The sequence below is a fragment of the Delphinus delphis genome, chromosome 4, assembly GCF_949987515.2.
Source record: "Delphinus delphis chromosome 4, mDelDel1.2, whole genome shotgun sequence".
In the NCBI taxonomy this organism is placed as follows: domain Eukaryota; kingdom Metazoa; phylum Chordata; class Mammalia; order Artiodactyla; family Delphinidae; genus Delphinus; species Delphinus delphis.
In genome coordinates this window covers 132,051,659-132,073,390 of record NC_082686.1, presented here as the reverse complement: position 1 = coordinate 132,073,390, position 21,732 = coordinate 132,051,659, and the positions used below count along the sequence as shown (strand labels likewise).

Genomic DNA, 21,732 nt, shown 5'->3' with positions numbered 1-21,732 from the left:
GTTTAGGCTAATTTTGTCTCATGGTTCTGTCTACTTTGTAGTAGATTTTGTTGATTTAGCTTCTTTTTTTTTTTGGCTGCATCGGGTCTTCGTTGCTGTGTGCGGGCCTTCTCTAGTTGCTGCGAGGGGGAGGGGTTACTCTTCTTGCGGTGCACAGGCTTCTCATTGAGGTGGCTTCTCTTGTTGCGGAGCACAGGCTCTAGGCGCATGGGCTTCAGTAGTTGTGGCTCACGGGCTCTAGAGCACAGCCTCAGTAGTTGTGGCACACTGGCCTAGTTGCTCCGTGGCATATGAGATCTTCCCGGACCAGGGCTTGAACCCATGTCCCTTGCATTGTCAGACAGATTCTTAACCACTGCGCCACCAGGGAAGTCCCTAGCTTCTTTTTCTTTCTTTTTTTTTTTTTTTTTTTTTTGCGGTACACGGGCCTCTCACTGCTGTGGCCTCTCCCGTTGCGGAGCAGCAGGCTCAGTGGCCATGGCTCATGGGCCTAGCTGCTCTGCGGCGTGTGGGATCTTCCCGGACCGGGGCACGAACCCGTGTCCCCTGCATCGGCAAGCGGACTCTCAACCACTGCGCCACCAGGGAAGCCCCCCCTAGCTTTGTTTTTAAACATGGTTGTACCTATTCCAGTCTACTGTCTTAAAGTAATGGATGTGATAAAAGATTCGGTTAATTTATAGAAGGGAGGATATTTGTGGAAGGAGTGATGGTTACAGACTCCTTAGATGTTAAGTTTAGCAGAGAGAGTCTTCAAACTTGAACTTACTGGAGTGCTTTATGTTCCCCAAGGCTGTGGATCTTTCCATTGATGAGTCCAGCTTGACAGGAGAGACAACACCTTGTTCTAAGGTGACAGCTCCTCAGCCGGCTGCCACTAATGGAGATCTTGCATCAAGAAGTAACATTGCCTTCATGGGAACACTGGTCAGATGTGGCAAAGCAAAGGTAAATTTTCTTTCTCGTTTTCAAGATAGCAGTTCCTTTGTTTTCAACCATTTCCTCAGTTCTTTTTTGGCTAGTTTTATGTGGAGCTTTTAAAAATATATGGCGAAGAAATGGCAGAATTGAACCTAATCCTTGGCAGATATTTGTGAGGCTAAGGAGAAGCCGTGTCCCTGAGTTATAATACATCCATAGTTCTGCCATTTACCAGGTAATGGATCCTGTAAAAGCATAGTCCTCAGTACCTGTTCTTTTCTTTTTTTTTGGCTTGTGGATATGTTCACCATTGGTTAAATAAAATTTCAATTTAGTTGATATGATACTGGCTATAATATTCAGACTACATATCACTCTCCTACTGATTGATTTCAAATATTTTATTTCCTGGATTTTAATATTACACAAATGTAAAAGGCATCATTCAGTAGCATTTGAGAGGGAAACTACATTAAATGTCTCTACTGAGTATAAGAAAGGTTCAAATTTCAGAAATATTAACATAGACAAAAAAATGGGCCACAGAATTGAGTCAGTAATCAGTTTAATGAGATGTTTGTTTTCAAGGATCTGTAGTAACATCAAAAGTAAATTTGCTGAGGGAACCTTGGATACGTATGTCAGACATCTTGACTGTGGGTGGCTTTGGAGAAAGGGAATGAAGGGGTTTTGTTCTTTGGTTGAGAGAGGTTGATTCCATCTGAATGTAAATATGTTTTCTTGTTTTTCCCTTTAGGGTATTGTCATTGGAACAGGAGAAAATTCTGAATTTGGAGAGGTTTTTAAAATGATGCAGGCAGAGGAAGTAAGTAACAAACTTAGTTTGTTAATGATGTTTGAGTTTCAAATCCGAAATATTTTCCATTGTAAGTAGAGGAAAAGAGAATATTGGAGGATTATTTTGTTAATTTTGGAAGTAATATTTTATTCAGAATATTACTCAGTTGTCTGTGCTTAAAATCATAAGTGGAAAGCCTGTAATTGGAAGGGTTTGAATTAACACTTTAATATTTGAAATATTCTGATGTTTATTCATTGTTCATAGGAGAAGAAGGTTTAGCCAGTTATTTATAAGGCTTATTATTTTTAGAAATTAGCTTTGTCATATTAAATTTAAAGATTACTAAATAGTATATTTGTACTTTAGAACATGTCTTCTACCAAAATTCCCAACTTTACATAATTCCAAGTATCTGGAGAAAAAAAGATTGCAAAGTGAAATAACTTGGAAGATACCCTTGTTGAAGGATATTGAAGATTAGTTCTCTCATTTAAAATATCTTCTTATATTTAAAAAATAAGTTGCATTCTACAAATATCATTTTCTTCTCAAATTATCTGGATTTCTCAGGTAGCCTGCTAAGACTCCCATATGTGATGCAGTGTGTAAAACCGTCCCAAGCTTGGGAGTGAAGGGATCGCCAGAGATCAGGGAGCCAACAGGGTAAAAAGACTTGGGTTACAAGCATCTTTGTAAGGAGAAAGAGTAGAAAAATGAGGGGCAGCTGATGATAATGAAGTCCTGGGGAAACTGCTAGGGAGAATAGATTTTTCCTCAAAGAGGCATAGAGAGCCTCAAATGGGTTTTTAACAGTCTAGGCCTCACAGTTTTCTCAGTGAAGGAGCTAAAACTTACCTCAAGGGAGAGTTGTGTATGTCATGGGTGTGTTAAGCACGAGCATGTGTGTGTCCAACACTTAGAGTCCCTGGCACCTAGTAAAGCTCACTAAATTTAGGTAATTGGGTAATTGTGGTGACACTCTTCTCCAATTTGTCAAGGCACCAAAAACCCCTCTGCAGAAGAGCATGGACCTCTTAGGAAAACAACTTTCCTTTTACTCCTTTGGTATAATAGGTAAGAGAACAGTGAGTATGTATATCTCCTATATTTACTTAGGTTTATTTTTTGAGTGGGAAGGGGGAGTTAGATCCATACATAGAAAAATTCCATTCATTCATTCATTTATTCAGCTACTATTACTTTTTTTTAAACTATAAAACTAATCCCTAGCTGTTGTCCTTTGCTACAAAGATAAAATAGAACTCTGTAATTCCTGTAATCAAAGAGCATTTCTATAAACATTTTAGTATTTGTCTTTCTAGTCTTCAATAAAATATGATAGTATTGTGTTATGACTACTCTTCTAAAACAAATTTAAAGGTTGTATAGTATTCCATTGTGTGAATATGTGTGTGTATACATATATAAAAAGCCAGTGCTCTTTTAGACATTTGTGTAGGTTTTTAAAGTTTTAAAAAATTGTGTAAGTGATTCTTCAGTGCAGATATCTTATTATAAACACCTCTCATTTCCTTAGGATAAATTCCTGAAAGTGAAATTATTGGGTCAAAGAGTATCTGTGTGATTTAAAAATTTTTGGCATGTTTTTAAAGGCTTTTGTTTCATATTGCCAAATAATATCCTCCATCAACAAGATAAAAGTCTCTCTTCCAGCACCCTTGCCAGCTTTTTTGTCACTAACTTAATAGGTGAAGAAAAGTCTTCTCATTATTTTATTTCAAAATTCATTATTCAAGAAACAGAACACTTTGTCATATGTATGTTAGTCCTTTTTATTTTATGACCTGCTGGTTTATTTCTTTTGTCCCTCTTCTTTTGTGGTATAAGTCTTAGATTGGTCACAGCTCTTTGTATAATTAGGATATTAAACCTTTTGTTGTTTAAGTTACAAGTATTTTTTTCTCCTGATTTTTAAATTGCTTTTGAGGGCTGTATAATAAACTTGGTAGGGAGGGGAGAGATGTGTGTAATGAAACAATCTCTTGCCTGAGATTCTTATCACCCTCCTGTTGATGATTAGTGCAGTTAAGTTTCTGTCTGTGTTCTATTCATAAAGGCTCCCCCAACCCCATATGGGAGAATGTTTTTTTGTTTATAGTTATTTAAACATCACTATACTACTTTAGTTTTTACTTTTGACACTTAATTTTTCTATTTTATTTAGAATTTATTTTAGTATAAGACTTAAGGTAGAGTTATTACTTTGTTACTCAAAAGTTAATTATCCTAGTACCATCAATTCCATAGTCCATTCTTAATTCACTGAGTTGACACAACATCTTTATCATAACATTAAACACATCAATTTTGGAGTCTTTTCTCTGTTTCTTTCTTTCTTTTTTTTTTAAAGAGAAAAGTAAAATGTTTTTTGGAAAAGCAGAGCACATGCGGAAAGATGCATGGATGAACTCTGTGAGAGAGTCCTTCTCTGTTTAATTCTTCCATATGTTATTTTAATTTTTCTTGCTAGCTTTTAAGATAACAATGCAATTTTAAGACAACATTTCTGCTGTACAGTTTCAGTGAAATAACTTCTTAAATATTAATCCTCTTGATCCATTTCTCATTATCATAAACATAAAGTAGAAGCTGGGAAGGTATTTCATTCCTTTTGTTTAAATGGTGTGTATGTTCTCATAGCTCCCTTCATTTGGTTATTGCTGTTTATTTTTTAGAATTTGTAGTGAATTTGGTAAATTGAAGGGCAATTTAACCAATTAAATCTTTCCAGTTTATATTAACATTGTATCATTAAACCACGTCAAATTTAGTGATAAAAATTTTTCAACTTTATGGTTACCTGGTTTTAAATGCATTGGACATAATTTTTCTTGTTAGGATAGTATATGGAATAGGAGAAGGATCAAGATCAAAATCAAGGGTCAGCAGACTTTTTGGTAAAGCACCAGATAGTAAATGTTTCAGCCTTTGGTTCGTACGTTCTGTGTTGGAAATACTCAACTTTGCCATCAGCACAAAAGCAACCACAGACAATTTACAAACAATGGGTGTGGCTGTGTTCCAACAAACTATTTACAAAAACACGTAAGAGGGCCATAGACTGTATAGTTTGCTGGACTCTGGTATAATTCACTGGACAGATTTCTTTTATCAGGATAGTATTTGGGATGGGATCTGGATCATTATTTTGTAGTTGCAGAAAGATGAAGAAAACCTTGTTTTCAATATCCATATTGATCTAGAATACAGTCTCGAAGTTATTTTATTAAAACTCTGATACAGTGTTTTTCCTCACAAAACCAGTGGTACATCCCTTGCGCCCCCCCTTCTTTTCAAAGATAAAGATTAAAGAAGAGAGTAAAGAATCAGCTGTTTGGTTTATGTTAATTCGTTTTTAACTTTTAAACACTGTAAAGGTCGTAATTTTTAAATGTTAATTGCAGTTTTGACTGTCTTACAATGTCTTATATCATTCGTTGAGCCAAGTCCTAAGTACTCCTTGGTTTGTAGTACAAACTTAATGTGCAGTGTCTGGATATTGAGTTATGAGAAGTAAAGTTCCAGGGTTTATTTTTGCGAACCTCATAGTTAAGAGAAAACCTATATGTATATGCTGCCTTCTTTTTTTCCCCCTGTTATATTGGGAACTCTCAGATATTATTACTTTAAGGGATGGGTGGCAGCAGTGGCAACAAAAGGTAAAACTAGGTGTGTGCATGCATACACAGTTTTAACCTTAAGCTTAATTTAATCTCACCTGCTTAATGGATTCTTGTAAAATCTTATAATTGTGATCTGATAAACTTTCCCTTTTATATCAAGGGACTTTTGCTGCCCTCAACTTTCTGTTCTATCCCTTCTATGCCCAGGTGATTTTATATAAAAGGGAAAAATAGCTGTTTGATTCTGTTACAGGTATCATCATGTTGGTTGGCTGGTTACTAGGAAAAGATATCCTGGAAATGTTTACTATTAGTGTAAGGTAAGTTCTGATAGTTTGTTTATAATTTGAAGTCTCTTTTGCCGCTCTTATTTCTTTGTTAGTCATAGCTTATGTTCCATTATGGAGGTATTATACGAGCACATAAGAGTATATCAACTCTACTTAAATAGTTCAGAATTCATATGTTGAAATGAGCTCCAGGAAAATGAAAACCTATGTATATGCAGTGGAGAAACCCCACACTACATGTCTGGTATTATCAATCAATATTGCTTTTTTATACTTATATAGACAATTAAGGATTGCCAAACTGAAAACTAGGAGCATGAGAGAGAAAGACCACAATATAGAAATTGAATAATCCATCTCAGAGGAAAACCAAATATGCAAGAATTGATGAAAAATTAAAAATAAACAGAAAGCCTTCATATTTTCAGAGATTTGTGAAGAAACTGCATTCATGATAGACAGATTGCTGTAGAAAAGGATCACAGAACCAAAATATATTTTTTTAAGATATTAAGGTTATGATTGCTGAAATTAAAGATTCAGTTTAAAGGCTATGATATAAAGTCGAAGTGGTCTCCCCAAAAATAGAGTAAAAAGTCTAAAACAGAGAATGAGATAAAAGTGACAAAGAATAATTCAGTAAATGCCATATCTAAGTAATAGAAGATTTAAAAAGAGGTAAGAAGAAATTATATAAGAAATGAAGCAAGACATGAATCTTTATAGATTGAAAGGATTCTCCAAATGCCAAGCAGGACAAAAAAAACTCCAACCCAGATACATCATTGTGAGACTAAAGAAAACAGGTCAGGTCATCTGTACAGGAAGGAAAATTAGACTGGTATCATACTTCTCATTAGCAACTACAGTTTCCACCACAGGGTCTTTTTAGGCTCTACTAAGATTTTCAACTCACGAGACTTTCATAGGTCATACTCGGTACCTGTGTCCTGAGCACCACAGGGCAACGTCCTCTTCTGAGAGAGTTGCTACAGCAGTCCCTGTAGCAGTTCAGCTTAGGTACAAGCAGATGAGGTGACCATGTAAGGGCAGGAGCTGTCCTGGGTTAAAATACCTCATAATCCACAGGAGCCAGCATCTCTGGAAACGTACACTTTCCAGGATGCCTGCAAGAAACGTGCCCAGTTATGAGAGTCACCACACTCAGGAAACCCAAAGCTGTAGCTTCCTGTAAGATAATTATAATTCTCCCAGTCCATGGATAATTTATCGGTCAGGAGATCCTTTTATCATAGGCAGTGTTGCCTAGCAACATAGTTGCTATACTGTCGTCACTAAGGGAGCAGAGCTAGAGATTTATTTAACCAAATACAGAAGGGAAAAAGGATTTTATTACACCTTCATCCACAGCAACATTGGATTAAATTAGAAGACAGTGGGGCAGTACAATTAAAGTATGGGGGGAAATGATTTTAAATCTATAAATCTAGGTCTAGCCAAAGTATCAATTTAGGTAATTACAAATGGATAAGCAAGTAATCAAAAAATTTATCCCTTACCTATTCTTGTATGAATTCCAGCAAAACAAGGGTGAAAGAAAGGAAGATGATGTGTAGGGTGTAAGAAAAAGTGGAACTCACCTAGTCCTCTAACGAAAAGAAATCCTGGATGACAGCTCTGTAATAGGCCTAGCAAGTAATAGTTCAAGTTTCAGAATAAAAACCAATGGATTAAAAAAAAAGTCAAGTGGAGTACAAGGAATAAGTAGGATGAATAAGAAGTTAAAAGATATTTGTGATACAGTGAAGGACTATAGTTTTTCCTTGGAGGAGCAAAAATACAACTTGAAACTCTTGGCTTAAATATGTGTAAAGGAGCCTTGGGTTAAATATGAAATGAATTTAAAATGGGGCATGAATTTTATTAACCATTGGCATATTATTATCTATTGGACTCACGTTTTTGAGTATTTTTTTTTGGAGCAGTTCTGACTATTTGTGAAGATTAATACCTCATGACTTTTATTCCTACCTCAGGATCTTCCAAAGGACCAAACATTTAGGAATTTTTAAATAAAATAAAGCTCATTCTATTTTGCAATAACCATATGGGTCTACTGTACATTTATATGTGCTAAAATACATGTGGGATCTTTAGTGAACTTATTTTTCCTGCGTGTTGAAACATCTTGGCTGTTTTATTCCCCTAGCAAGTATTTTAACAATTATTTCCAACTGTGCTAAAAATGAGTAAAACAATGAGAAAGCAGAAGGATAAGTAGCTTATAAGGCTACTCTAATAATAAATAAATCATTATTATTCTGTTATCCTTTAATTTTCTTATTATGTTGCCCAAAGCATTACATTATCATTTTAAAAGGTATAAGAAAAGTCTGGAGACAAAATCTTGGTAGTCTTTTTTTTTGTTTATTTTTTTGCATTCATTAAACAAAATTGAGAAATTCAGAATTTTTAATTTTTTTACCATAATGGCAAAGAAGAATTGACAGAAGAATTTTCATAATTATTAGACAAACCAGAAGATGACTGCAAAGAGACAACCACTGTAGGCTCTAATGATGAAGGTGAAATTGAATCATATAAGTGTAATCTCAACACTGAATGCTTGGATGATGGTACTCTAGATTTTCTCAAACTCCTGAATTTTAATGAGTGAACTGGGTTTTTATTTTTATTTTTTTGCCTGTGCTGTATGGCTTGTGGGATCTTAGTTCCCTGACCAGGGACTGAACCCTGGCCTTTGGCAGTGAAAGCGCTGAGTCCTAACCAGTGGACTGCCAGGGAATTCCCTGAACTGTTTATTTTTAAGGATGAAAGGGGAAGGACAGGCATTCTCTTATAGTTAGTCATTCTACAGCAAGGAATTTGTCATGCAGTATTGTATTACTGAGAAGATAACTGTCCTAAAAGTTATGGACCATTAACATTTCCAGAAGTGTTGCATTTTGAAGAGACAAATGCAAAAAGAAGAACCAGAATTGATAAAGCTAAAACTTGTTAGAAATGGTTTTTGAATTTGAAATCACTGTTTTAAAAGGTGAATATGTTCCACATTTATTCATGACAGTTGAGCAGTTGCATTCAAAGGGCGTTGTCCATTCAGATATATATACTTTCAAATCCAGGAATATAGTTTGGGGTTAAAATTCAAATGAAAATTTCTATTGAAGTTTTTCACAATCCATTTTATTCCTCTGTAAATCATTTGTAAAATGATTTAAATGTAAAGGTCCATTGGATCTAGATTATATTGTAGAAACTGGGCAGTAGAGGGAGTTCAGGGAGCATTGTTAGAATGAAGGATAGGCATGCACCTGTCCTTATCTGTAGCAGAATCAGGAGATATGGAATGGGACAAAAGTAGAGATTTAATTTGAGGTGGTTTTTCTTTTTTAGTATTACGAAGGGAAATAATGAAGTAATTATTTTTTTTGTTGTGATAAAATGCACATACCATAAAATTTTCCATTTTAAAGTATACAGTTCAGTGAAGTTAAATACATTCATAATGTTACCACCATCACCACCATCTAGTGTCAGAACTTTCTCATCACTCCCAAAAGAAAACCCTGGGCCCATTTTCAGTCATTCCCCATTCTTCCCTCTCCCTACCATCTGGCGACCACTAAACTGCTTTTTGTCTCTTTGGATCTGCTTATTCTTGATATCTCATATAAGTGAAATCATACAACATGTGTCCTGCTGCTTTCAGTTACCATGATGTTTTCAAGGTTTTTCCATTCGTAGCATGAATCAGTACTTCATTCTTTTTTATGGCTGAATAGTACTCCCTTGTATGGGCACACCACAGTTTCCCATTCATCAGTTGATGAAAATTTGGGCTCTTTCCATCTTTTGGCTATTGTGAATAATGCTGCTATGAACATTCATGTACAAGTTTTTGTCTGAACACCTGTTATTATCTATATTTATAGATGAGAAACTAAACTACAGAGGTGGAGGCATAATAGCTTGAGGTCACACAGGTGAAAATTGAAGCTGGGGGTACAAATCTAGGCAGTCTGATGTCAGAACCTATATTCTTTAACCACTGTGCTTAACCTCGTAGCTAGTAGGTGTCCAATAAATGTTAATCAGTTTTCCCTCATTTTGAGACCTTTTTTGGGTTTGACAACAACAATTTTACATTTTTAACCTCTGCTTTAAGTAACAGCCAATTGAAATTATTGCTATGGGTACTACTGAATTTATACTTCAATGCTATATCTTCACTGGTTACAGTTTGGCTGTAGCAGCAATTCCTGAAGGTCTTCCCATTGTGGTCACAGTGACTCTAGCCCTTGGTGTTATGAGAATGGTGAAGAAAAGGGCCATTGTGAAAAAACTACCTATTGTTGAAACTCTGGGTAAGTCTCTGGTTAGAGCATGCTTATTCATTGACATGATAGTTTACATCAACAGGGGTCTTTGGGTTTTACAGCTTTTGTCTTAGAGCAGTCCCCAGCCTTTTTGGCACCAGGGACCAGTTTCACGAAAGACAGTTTTTCCACAGACGGGGGGAGGTTGGTGGTGGTTCAGGCAGTAACGCAAGCGATGGGAAGTGATGAAGAGCAGCAGATGAAGCTTCGCTCGTTCACCCACTGCTCACCTCCTGCTGTGTGGCCCCGTTCTTAACAGGCCCTGGGCCGGTACTGGTCTGTGGCCTAGGGGTTGGGGACCCCTGTCTTAGAGGTTTACATGGTGGTGTCTGGCTTGTCGCAATGTTGAGTATGGTTTTAACAACCAAAAAAGGTCATTAAAAATTCATATTACTTGGGTCGGGGAGCTTTAAATCTTTCTGCATCATGGACTGTTCTAATGCTTAAATCATGTAAAAAAAAAAAAGTAACAAATGAAACCATAGAGTGACAGAGAAATGTTTTCTTTTGACATCTCAAGGAAGATAATTGATAATTATAGATCCTAAAATGTCATTCTTGAGTTGCATTTATTAAGAACAGTAAGCATACAGTAATTATATTGCTGTAACAATTTTATGTGTGATATGAAAATTGTGGTAACTTTATGTATGTTATGAAACTTCTTTTTATTTAGGAATTCAGAAATGTTAAATTTAACTTCTAGTTCGCATTTTAATATTGAGAAGGCAAAAATTCCTTAAAATAATGGCTGAAAAAATTATATGGGTTTATATTATATGGGTTTATATTAAGGTAACCTTGAAACTTTCTAGAAAATGTCACTAGTTTTCACTACATGAAAAGTCACTACATAAAGCTGTTATCAGGTAGCTTTGTAGAAATTCAACTGGAAATAAAGAAAAAGTCAGCATTTATCAGTATCTAATTAAAACTGTTCATACCTCATGATGAAGTAAGCACAGGAGAGAAAACAACCTAAAATTATCCATGAGCTTGATTTGTACAAAATTTCATAGAAGCAGGGCAGGCTTCCAGAGTCTTTGATTTGTTTTTAATGTGAACTTGCATTTTTCCCTGACTCTTGGTGACTTGTAGTGATTTATTCTTTAGGCTGCTGTAATGTGATTTGTTCAGATAAAACTGGGACCCTGACGAAGAATGAAATGACTGTTACCCACGTATTTACTTCGGATGGCCTGCGTGCTGAGGTACTCTATAGACTTTTTTTTTTTTAACAGCAGATTTCCCTTTCAGAAGTTTTGGTGTTTAGTGTTCCTAACCATTCTAGTGTCTTTAGAAGGGCTGCAAGTTAGCAGCTGAAGATTTTCTGTCCCGTGTGATTCTCCCAAGTCTTGATCCCGCTCCAGTTGTGCAGTCCAGAAACATTGATCCCCCTCGACACCTCTCCGTCTGTCTCCCCTACATCCATCTATTACCAGACTCTGGATGCCTAAATGAAGATGTTTCAGTGGCTTCGCATTGTGACCAGGGTCCTGAAATGGGGCTGCTCACAGCCCTACGTGTTCTGTCGCTTGTTTCCTTCCTCAGCCTGTATCTCTCCTTTGCTCGCCATACACCAAATACATTGACTTTATGGTTCTTTCAGTGTGACAGAATTCCTCCTACTGAAGGACCTTTGCTGCTGTTGTCACTACTTAGGACAGTCTAATGCCTCTTCAACCTTTGCACCTCATTTCCAACCCATTTCTTCAGAAAAGCTTTGCTGACCACCCAGAACTCACCCTGTGTTACACCTTTTCATAGTTCCATACCTCTTAGTTCAGGTGAAATCCTCTGTCCCTCTTCCCATGTAAGTATTGGGTTGGCCAAAAAGTGCCTTTGGTTATTAAGTAAAAATAAAAGACACATTTTTCATTTTCACCAAGAACTTTATTGAACAACGTATTCACCCTTTTGCTCCACTACCTTCTGCCATTTTTCAGGCAACTTCATAATTCCATCTTCCCAAAACTTTTTATCTTTTTGAGCAAAGAACTGTCCCATGTGCCTTTTACAGTCTTCCAGGGAATTGAGATTTTTTCCATTAATATAATTTTGTAAAGACCTTAATAAATGGAAATCCGAAGGTACAATGTCTGGTGAATATGGCAGATGAATCAGAACTTCCCAGCCAAGCTGTAACAGTTTTTGCCTGGTCATCAAAGAAACATGAGGTCTTGCATTATCCTGATGGAAGATTACGCGTTTTCTGTTGACTAATTCTGGACACTTTTCGTCAAGTGCTGCTTTCAGTTGGTCTAATTGGGAGCAGTACTTGTTGGAATTAATCGTTTGGTTTTCCGGAAGGAGCTCATGGTAGAGGACTCCCTTCCAATCCCACCATATATACAACATCACTTTCTTTGGATGAAGCGGCCTTTGGTGTGGTTGGTGGTGGTTCATTTCACTTGCCCCACAATCTCTTCCATTCCACCCTGTTGTACAGTATCCACTTTTCGTTGCCTGTCACAATTTGTTTTAAAAATGAAACATTTTCATTATAAGTAGAGAATCACCTGTGAAAATACGGTCAAGAAGATTTTTTTCGCTTAACCTGTGTGGAACCGAAACATCAAAGCAATCAACATAACCAAGCTGGTGCAAATGATTTTCAACGCTTGACTTGGATGTTTTGAGTATGTTGGCTATCTCTCGCGTGGTATAATGTTGATTGTTCTCAATTAATGTCTCGACTTGATCACTGTCAACTTCAACTGGTCTACCCGACCGTGGAGCATCGTCCAGCGAAAAATCTCCAGCACGAAATTTTGCAAACCACTTTTGACACATTCAATCAGTCACAGCACCTTCTCCATACACTGCACAATTTTTTTTTTGCATTTCGGTTGCGTTTTTACCTTTCTTGAAATAATAAGGCATGATATACTGAAAATGTTGCTTTTTTCCTTCAATCTTCAGTATTAAAATGGCTACACAAAAATTCACCAATTTTAATAAGCGTTATTTTAAATGCACACTGGTATAACAGCTGTCACATACAATCTAACAAAATTGTATTGAATGAAGTTAAAGACAACTAAGTGCTCCTAGAGCCATCTTAGGGAAAAAACTGAACCTTTCGGCCAACCCAATATAATAGAGCAGGATCTCTGTTGCCCAGCACAGGGTCTGCCTCATACTAGTAAATACTTTCTGAAAGAATAAATGAATGGATGAATTAATCTACTTTAAAAATTATACACTGGCAGCCCCTGAAGTGCATGTCAGTGTATGTGCACACGTTCCAATCTCTGGATTGGTATTGGACGTTGTGGGATTTCTGGCTGGAATTTTCATTAACTATTGATGATGGGAACAGTATTTTAAAATGTATTTATAGCCAATTGTCTGAGCAAAGGAAGCATTTCACAAATTGACAGAAGTTGTACTTAAGTCTATTTAATTCCATTTTACTAGGTCTTAAAATGAGACTATTGATATTTACGGTGTTAGATTTGGTTAAGGATACCCAGTGCTATGTTGAATGTGCCTTTTCTGGATGACTCAGAAGGGTCATTGGGGTTACATGTGCTTATATTATATGGTCCAGGTATGAAAGGTAAGATATAGGTTTCTCTTTTGTTTTAAGCCCATAATTTTATATGTCAAACATTAACTGTTTGTTAATTCCTCTAAACTGTCCTATTTTTATTGTGATATTTAACTTTTCTTTGGCTTGGTTTGTTCTAGCTGTATAGGATAAGTATCTGACTTGTCTCTGATTTTAAAAATTTGCATGTAATATATACTATGTTAAAGTAGTTTGTAAGTGCTAGGGTAAATCACTTGTCTATGAGCCTGCATATTTGCAAAAAGAATTCTACTTTTGTCTAGGTCACAGGTTTGTCATGAATGTTAGATGTGGTAATAGATTTGAATTCTTTGCAAATTGTAGTGTTACATAAATGTAATGTTATATAAATTTAAGCTCACTCTTTATATATAGAGATTTTCATGGTTTATTTATCCTTTCTATAGTATATTGTAAGTAGAGGAAATATAAGGTTATATTAATTATATTAACAATTACGTGTTTCTATTTACAATATACTATGCATTATAATGATTAATTAGCATAATTAGTAGTTAATTATTAGTATAATTAACTGTAGGTTTACCATTGTGGTGAAAATTACTATCTATATTCTTTTATTAATGTTGTTTCAGACAAATTTAAATGCTTTTCTAGGTGTACACACTAACAGTGTCATGATGTATAAAATGAAATGAACGCAACTCATAGCTTTTGGTTTTCGTAAGTATTGTCACTGTCTGCTGGTATTATTGACTCTACATTCCTTAGGTTACTGGAGTTGGCTACAATCCATTTGGGGAAGTGATTGTTGATGGTGATGTTGTTCATGGATTCTATAACCCATCTGTTAGCAGAATTGTCGAGGTAAATATTGCATTCTCTAAGAAAGTGGCTCTCTTCATAATGACTTAGGATGCAGTGATGGGTTCATAGTTTATGTGTATTTCTCTTAGGCGGGCTGTGTGTGCAATGATGCTGTAATTAGAAACAACACTCTAATGGGGAAACCAACAGAAGGAGCCTTAATTGCTCTTGCAATGAAGGTATGTGCCTGGTCTCTCTTCTTTGACATGTGAAAATATCACCCTCACAAGAGAATGTGAAGCCATAAATTTCAGTATTACTGGCTTTTAGGTGTAGAGTGAAGAAGATTCACATTATTTCATAGTTTTTATTGCCTTTTGGGAACCAATTTTATTCTTCCTGGAAATACAGAGCATAGAGGTTTTTCACTATAACTTTATATCTCCTACATGCAGCATACAAACTCATGACCAGTGACAGTTTTGTTCTTATGAAGTAATATTCTTGTCTTCCATAATATTCAGAGTGTAGTGTGAAAAGCTGTATAAATGTGTGTAATTGCTGATAAATGCCTATTTTCAAATGCGTAAGAGGCAGCATTCTTTAGTATTTCCACATGAAGGTATTAAGGCCAGCATGAGAAGTCAGCTTTACTTTTTCCAGTCTTCCATTTCCTTTCCTTCCCCTTCCTCATTATCAATTTCTTACAGTGAGTGTAGAGTTAGCGTTTGTGTTGGGGAGAAGGGGTGCTGCCCTCAGTGACCCTTTTATCTGTCCCAATTGATCTCCTCTTCTAAGTCCTACAGTTGATTAAATGAGAAACCTAAAAGTCCAACCTGGCATTCCCATAACAAAAATAAAACTACCTTTAAGAGCAGTCTTAGGAAACTTTGAGACTTATATAAAACAGGATGCCTCTAAATGAGGTTGCTTGAATTGAGATTCAATATAGAAAGGTAGGTTGTTGTAACATTTAACTTGATAAAGTAAAATTGGTATTTCTATAATATATACATTATTTCTGTTTCCTTAACAGAAAGTCTCATTCCTTTATCATTTGTTCTCCTTGTAACTAAAACAGCATAGTATAGCTTTTTAAAAGATGTCCGAAGTTAAATAACAAGTATTTATTGTGTTATATTTAACTTTCTCTCTTTGAGAAACAAAGTGTGTGAAACCGCCTCTTTATGGGTGGGGACCTCACAATTTAGGTAGGGAGTCGAGCCGTATGTAAGAAGAGTGCACATTTGGACTTGGGACCTGGACTTTGAAGGGAAGGAAGGATTTAGATGGGGGTGGGGGGATAAGCTAGGGAAAGAGCAAGAATAAAAGCACAGAGAAATAAAAAAGCATGGACTGGATTATGGCTTATGAATTTGGTTAACCCAGATGAAATGAACAGTTTGAGTGGCTCCGAGGGTGGTTAAGTAGGCTGTGTAGTGGGTTACTGGAGGATTTTTGAAAGCTAGGAAGGAGAGTCTGAACATGTTTCAGTAGACAGTAAAAAGCAATAAGCCAGGTTTTTGAATAGTTTAAAGAATATTTTTGAATATTTGGTGGGAAATGCAAAGGGTAAGGAAGGAGAAGAGCTACATGGCATTGGTAGTAGTTGGCATGTCAAGGGGTGGGGTGAAAGGGAGTAGCATGGCAGCAGCCGGCAGGGTAAATTCGAATCCCAGAGAAGCGAGGAGTTGAATCTGAAGCTTCTGTTGATTATAAAGTATGTATTGGCTGGGCACCTTTATTTGTTATCCTGCTTCCTTCCAGAGTTTGAGCCAGTTGAGATTTTAATATAGTCAGTGTTGAAGTTTTGCTCTGTATGTAGTTCAATAGCATGCCCTAGACTTTATCAAACACCTAGGCTTTCATGTTGAACATGTGTGCTGCTGTTCAGAGAAATATGGTAGGTATAGATGGAACACAGCTGTTTGAAAAATAATCCAGGTATCTCTAGCCAGCCTCCCTACAAAGTTGTGACCCTTGTTTCTTTGTTAAAGGAAAAAGTAGTCACGTGTTGGTGAGAATTAACTTTCCTTTTGTGCCATGTAGATGGGTCTTGATGGACTTCAACAGGATTATATCAGAAAAGCTGAATACCCTTTTAGCTCTGAGCAGAAGTGGATGGCTGTTAAGTGTGTGCACCGAACACAGCAGGTATCCTTCCATTTATAGAAAACTTACTCTGTGTTGTTTAACTAGATTACTGTTTTTCATTTATTATCCACCTTTAGATTTAAGCAGTCATTGAGCATAACACAGACCAGCTCTGAAGTGTGTGTGATTCATAGTACACTCATCCCTGGTTGTTTTCATGTTCTCTTTGAATTTATGCATAGACATGTCAGTTTTGCTGCGTGAGCAAACAGCTCAAGTGAGCTGGAGCCTGGTCTCAGTCTCCTGGAGATTGTGACATAAGCCTTTCGACATCTTTTTTGTTCTTGATGACAGGTTTCTGCTGTCTGTGTTTTTCCACTGAAGAATGTCTTGTCTTCAGGCTGAACAAAAACTACATTATTTTGTGGAAACATGGTTACCAAATGTGTATAATTCATGTTAGTTGATCCAGCTTACAAACTGACAAAACGAAATGCACTGATATTTCAAGCTACTACCTTATCTCTGGGTGCTTTAGAAATTTTTACACAGTGCAGTAAGAGTTATGTACAATAGTTATCTACAGTGTATAATCATATCACTCATAGTTGCTATTACCAGCTTGATGCTTACACTTACTTTGGCCTTAAAAATATATAGCTGTTTTTACATTTTCTTTATTAGGAATTAATAAACGGTTATGTGTTTTTACCTGTGAGCAAACATTAGAAACCAGTTACATCTCTGTAGATGGGAAGTAGTGAGAGGATTCTCCCTTGCCCATAATAAGTAGGAAACATTGGTTTTAAATTGCTCAACATTGAACTTGTGCCAGGAACTCTGATGATGAGGGGAAAAAAGATTTCTGTTTAGTCTTTAAAGGAACTTTTATAAACTTCAGGGAAGGGATACAGTTGGAAACAAAACTATAAAAATAAAATGCCTGTTACTTTAAACCTTGTAATGTAAAGCTTTCAAAAATTGCATCAGAGTTAGGTAATTTTTAGCTGATGTCCCTTGTCTATATAGTTACATAGCAAGAATATGTATATGAGTTTATTTGCAAGGTGTATTTCTTTACATTTTATATATGATCACACACTACTTCAAGATAATGTGGCTCATGTAAAGTTCGAAGATTTGGCTTCAGCAATTTTGAATCTAACCTCACCAAAGTTGTACATTGACTCTTTTCAGTTGGGGGTAGGGGTAGGGAGTGGCGGGATATAAGTATAGAAAGGGTGTGATTATTCTTTCCATTTGCTGACTTGAAGAGTTCTCTTAGAAAACAGAATCAACAGATTTAACTAACAAAACCCAAACCCGCTGACCTGACTCAGGATCTAGAAGAGGTCAGCCTGGCACAGATATGAAAAATGTACCAGTTTAAAAACAGCCCCACGGGACTTCCCTGGTGGCACAGTGGTTAAGAATCCGCCTGCTAATGCAGGGGACAGGGGTTTGAGCCCTGGTCTGGGAAGATCTGACATGCTGCGGAACAGCTAAGCCTGTGTGCCACAACTGCTGAGCCTGCGTGCTGCAACTGCTGAAGCCCGCGTGCCTAGAGCCCTGCTCTGCAACGGGAAGCCACCACAACGAGAAGCCGCACACTGCAAAGAAGAGTAGCCCCTGCTCACCGCAACTAGAGAAAGCCCACGGGCAGCAATGAAGACCCAATGTAGCCAGAAACAAACAAACAAACAAAAAACAGCCCCAGGCTCAAATAGTTTGTCTTTAGAGGACTTTCATTTGAACACGACAGTCTGCATTTATCTCTGCTCTCTCCCTGGAACCTACCAAAATGACAACCAACGAATAAAAGATGAACTAAAAAAGAGGAAGTATGGGAAAGACTTAGGGGGACAGGTATCTTTGAAGGTGGGGCCTAAGGCATGTGGCTAAAAAGAGGAGAGCAGGTTAAAATTCTAATGAGGAACCAGTAGAACTCCCCCACTTACCTTTCTGTTTCTTGAGGCCAGACCAGAAATGTCATCTTGGGGACAAGAGTGGAAGGCAGAATTAAGGTTTAAGACTAAACACAGGGTGATTAAGGGCAAGCCGTTGTCCTAGGTCCTAACTCCACTTTCTCAGAATGCTTGCAGGTAGGTATCCCCATATCCTCATTCTCCAAGTCAGAAGATCGAAGAGTTTTAGAGAAGCTGACTGGTCCTGGGGAGATCCCTACAGTATGGAGTAGTCCTAAATAAGCTCTTTGTTCATTGGTAGAGTTTACCTGCTCCTGGTCTTCGTCTTGTCACTCTACTGTGAGGGCTACCAGTTGATAAACCCTGCAGTGCCCATGGAGTTTCTAGACCTTTATTTGCTTTGGTCTTGGATGTAAATGGACAGACAGGGATTGCGAGATACTTGGGGAAAGCCTTCAGTATGAAAGACACAGACCAAGCCAACAGAGAAAAGGGTCTCAGAAACAAAGATAGTGCTGGATGCTGAAGAAAATTTCCAAAGACCATAAAAAATGACAAGATACTTTAAATAGAATGTTTTTCAAATAAAGTCAAGAAATCTGTCAGAAAGTAGAAAAGTCAAAGAGGTGGACAATACAAAAGGTAAGGTGTAAAAATCAGAGAATTGATGTAGGAGATCCAATATCCACCTAATAGTGGTGACAGAAAATGGGAAGATTTTAGCAAATAACATCAGGAAAATTTCTAGAGGAAGAACTTCAGCTTCTAGAATAAAATTGCCCACCAGCTGCTCGGCACAATGTGTATGTTACAGGGGGGTGGGAGTGAGAGAATAAACACACCGAGGCCCACGATCAAGTAATTTGAGGGCACTTAGCATTCTAAAAGCTTCCAGAGATTGTGGGGTGGGAGGAAGGGCAAGGGGGAGGAGGTCCTACACCAAAGTTTAGGACTTTCCAAATGCAGCACTGCACACTGGAGGCTGGAAGATGATGGAGGAAAGCCTTCAACTGAGAGGCGATCTCTTCCCAGCTGAGCTTACATATGTGGGGGTAAAATAAAAATGTTTCCAAACAAGCCTCAAAGTGTATAGCCCACACAGCTTTTCTTAGATACTGATGGATGTGTTATTCCAAGGTAAGAGTATAAATCAAGGAACAGGGAGACTTAAAACCTCGTGAGTTCTAACCAGCAGAGGGGTGAAGGGAAGCTCCTGGATGCCAGTCATGCAGCAAGCCTGGAAATGAGCCAACTCACACTGGAAAAGGAAGGGAGAGCACAGCCCGAGGAGGGAGTTCTCAGTCATAATATGGGAGTAATGGCTCACCTACTTATTGGATTATGTGAAAAATACATTGAGAAGGGCTTTATATGACATGGAGGAGCTTGGGAATAATGAGTAATAGGTGTAAAGAAAACTAAGCAAATAAAAAAAGAGACAATTATTAACTTTATGAAAGGTAAAACTTGAACAGGAAGAAATATATTTGGCTTCTGTAGGTCATGGAAACAACATCGTACCTTTCTGCTCCCTGTTTCCCCGTAACATCTGGTTACTGCTCACTTGGGGACCACAGAGATGGATGCTCCTCTCAGTGTGAGCTCACACTGTCGTACCAAGGCAGAGGAGGACCACGTTATGCACTGGTTCCTAAATTACCATTTGGAAGTGACACAAGTACTGCTCATGTTTATTGGCCAAAGCAAATCACATCTGACTTCAGAGTGGTAAGAGGTGCAGGGAAATGCATTTCTACCGTGTGCCTCCAAGGAGAGCTGGGAAGTTTGTGAACTGCTCTGGTGGCCACTTGGCTCAGCAGTGAGGAATTAGAAAGTGAGCAGAATACTGGTGAGTTTTGCTCTGCATGTATTATAACAGTGAGGAGAAGGAGTAGATAGTGGGGGTGGCCAGACGATCACCTGTCACAGTAGACAGAGTATAAAATTGTTTAGTGAACAAGTAGCAATAAAAACATAATTAAGGGCTTCCCTGGTGACGCAGTGGTTAAGAATCCGCCTGCCAATGCAGGGGACATGGGTTCAAGCCCCGGTCAGGGAAGATCCCACATGTCGTGGAGCAGCTAAGCCCGTGTGCCACAACTACTGAGCCTGCATGCCACAACTACTGAAGCCCGCGCACCTAGAGCCCGTGCTCCACAACAAGAGAAGCCACCGCAATGAGAAGCAGGCGCACCGCAACGAAGAGTAGCCCCCGCTCGCCGCAACTAGAGAAAGCCCATGCGCAGCAACGAAGACCCAACCCAGCCAAAAAATAAATTAAAAATAAATAAATTTATAAAGAAATAAAATAAAATTGGTTTGCCTCTGTGGAGTAGGACTGGAGGTGAGGAGGTTTTAGGCAGGGGACTGGGGGTTTTCATTGTAAGTTTTTGTTTATTACTTTGCTAGGGTAAAAAATAAAATGTCTGATAATACCCATAATTACAAGGTGGTTGTGAGAATTAAATGGGGTCACGTGTATACATATAATAGCAGTAGTAGAAAGCCTAAACCATTGCTTGTGGGCTGACGTTAGATCTTTTTCCCTTTCCTGTTACATCGTGAGCTGAGAGTGCCTAGTGTGGAGCTGAGTGTAGCCTTGCCTTCACTGTGGCGCTGAGGGTGTGGAGTAGATACTGTGTTCTAAAGAGGATGCAGAAAACTCCCATGTGAACTTTTAATCTTCAGAGTTTAAGTGCTGTTCAAAGCCTTAGGCTTGAGTAACTTCCCTGGGGATTATGGGAATGCATGCCGCTTGTTTTTGATTCCAGTGGCAGATATATACAAATTGAAATTAACTTGAATTTATTTGCTGTGTTTTTTCTTCTTAGGACAGACCAGAGATTTGTTTTATGAAGGGTGCTTATGAACAGGTGATTAAGTATTGTACTACATATCACAGCAAAGGGCAGACCTTGACACTCACCCAGCAGCAGAGAGATCTGTACCAACAAGAGAAGGCCCAGATGGGCTCTGCAGGGCTCAGAGGTAAGGCCATTTCAGCACCGTCCCCTAGGTGAAGAGGTAATGCCTTCTTTTAATTGCAGATGAATTCGTGCTTCACTTCTGAGCTGCACAGCTCTATTCCAGGGTTCGTAGAAGCCTGCCATTTCTGAAGTGTTAGGTTTTAGTTGGCTAATTGTTTCTATGTTCCCAAAACATAAAAAGTTGGGAATGTAGCAAAATATGAAATCTCTGGTTCTTACAGACCTGCAGTGGTCTCTGAGCAGGTGATAGAAATTTTATTTTAGACAAGTTTATCTTGTGAGAACAGGGATAGATAGAAGTAAGGTGGTGTTACTCCTTCCTTATGTTATCACTGGCTCTTGTTTGTTAATCTAAAATACTTTCCT

The 21,732-nt window shown here is 37.8% G+C and overlaps 1 protein-coding gene across 4 annotated transcripts in view; it reads left to right on the top strand.

Moving 5' to 3' along the window:
• The window catches only part of ATP2C1 (ATPase secretory pathway Ca2+ transporting 1), a 117,449-nt gene that overhangs the window by 73,395 nt on the left and 22,322 nt on the right, over positions 1 to 21,732 (top strand). For all 4 annotated transcript variants that reach the window (XM_060011468.1, XM_060011469.1, XM_060011473.1 and 1 more), the window contains 10 exons: positions 793 to 948; positions 1,679 to 1,747; positions 2,722 to 2,797; positions 5,621 to 5,687; positions 9,882 to 10,006; positions 11,132 to 11,229; positions 14,325 to 14,420; positions 14,510 to 14,599; positions 16,410 to 16,514; positions 21,211 to 21,367. In XM_060011468.1, coding sequence (XP_059867451.1) covers positions 793 to 948; positions 1,679 to 1,747; positions 2,722 to 2,797; positions 5,621 to 5,687; positions 9,882 to 10,006; positions 11,132 to 11,229; positions 14,325 to 14,420; positions 14,510 to 14,599; positions 16,410 to 16,514; positions 21,211 to 21,367 — 1,039 coding nt within the window. The remainder of the gene's footprint in view (positions 1 to 792; positions 949 to 1,678; positions 1,748 to 2,721; positions 2,798 to 5,620; positions 5,688 to 9,881; positions 10,007 to 11,131; positions 11,230 to 14,324; positions 14,421 to 14,509; positions 14,600 to 16,409; positions 16,515 to 21,210; positions 21,368 to 21,732) is intronic.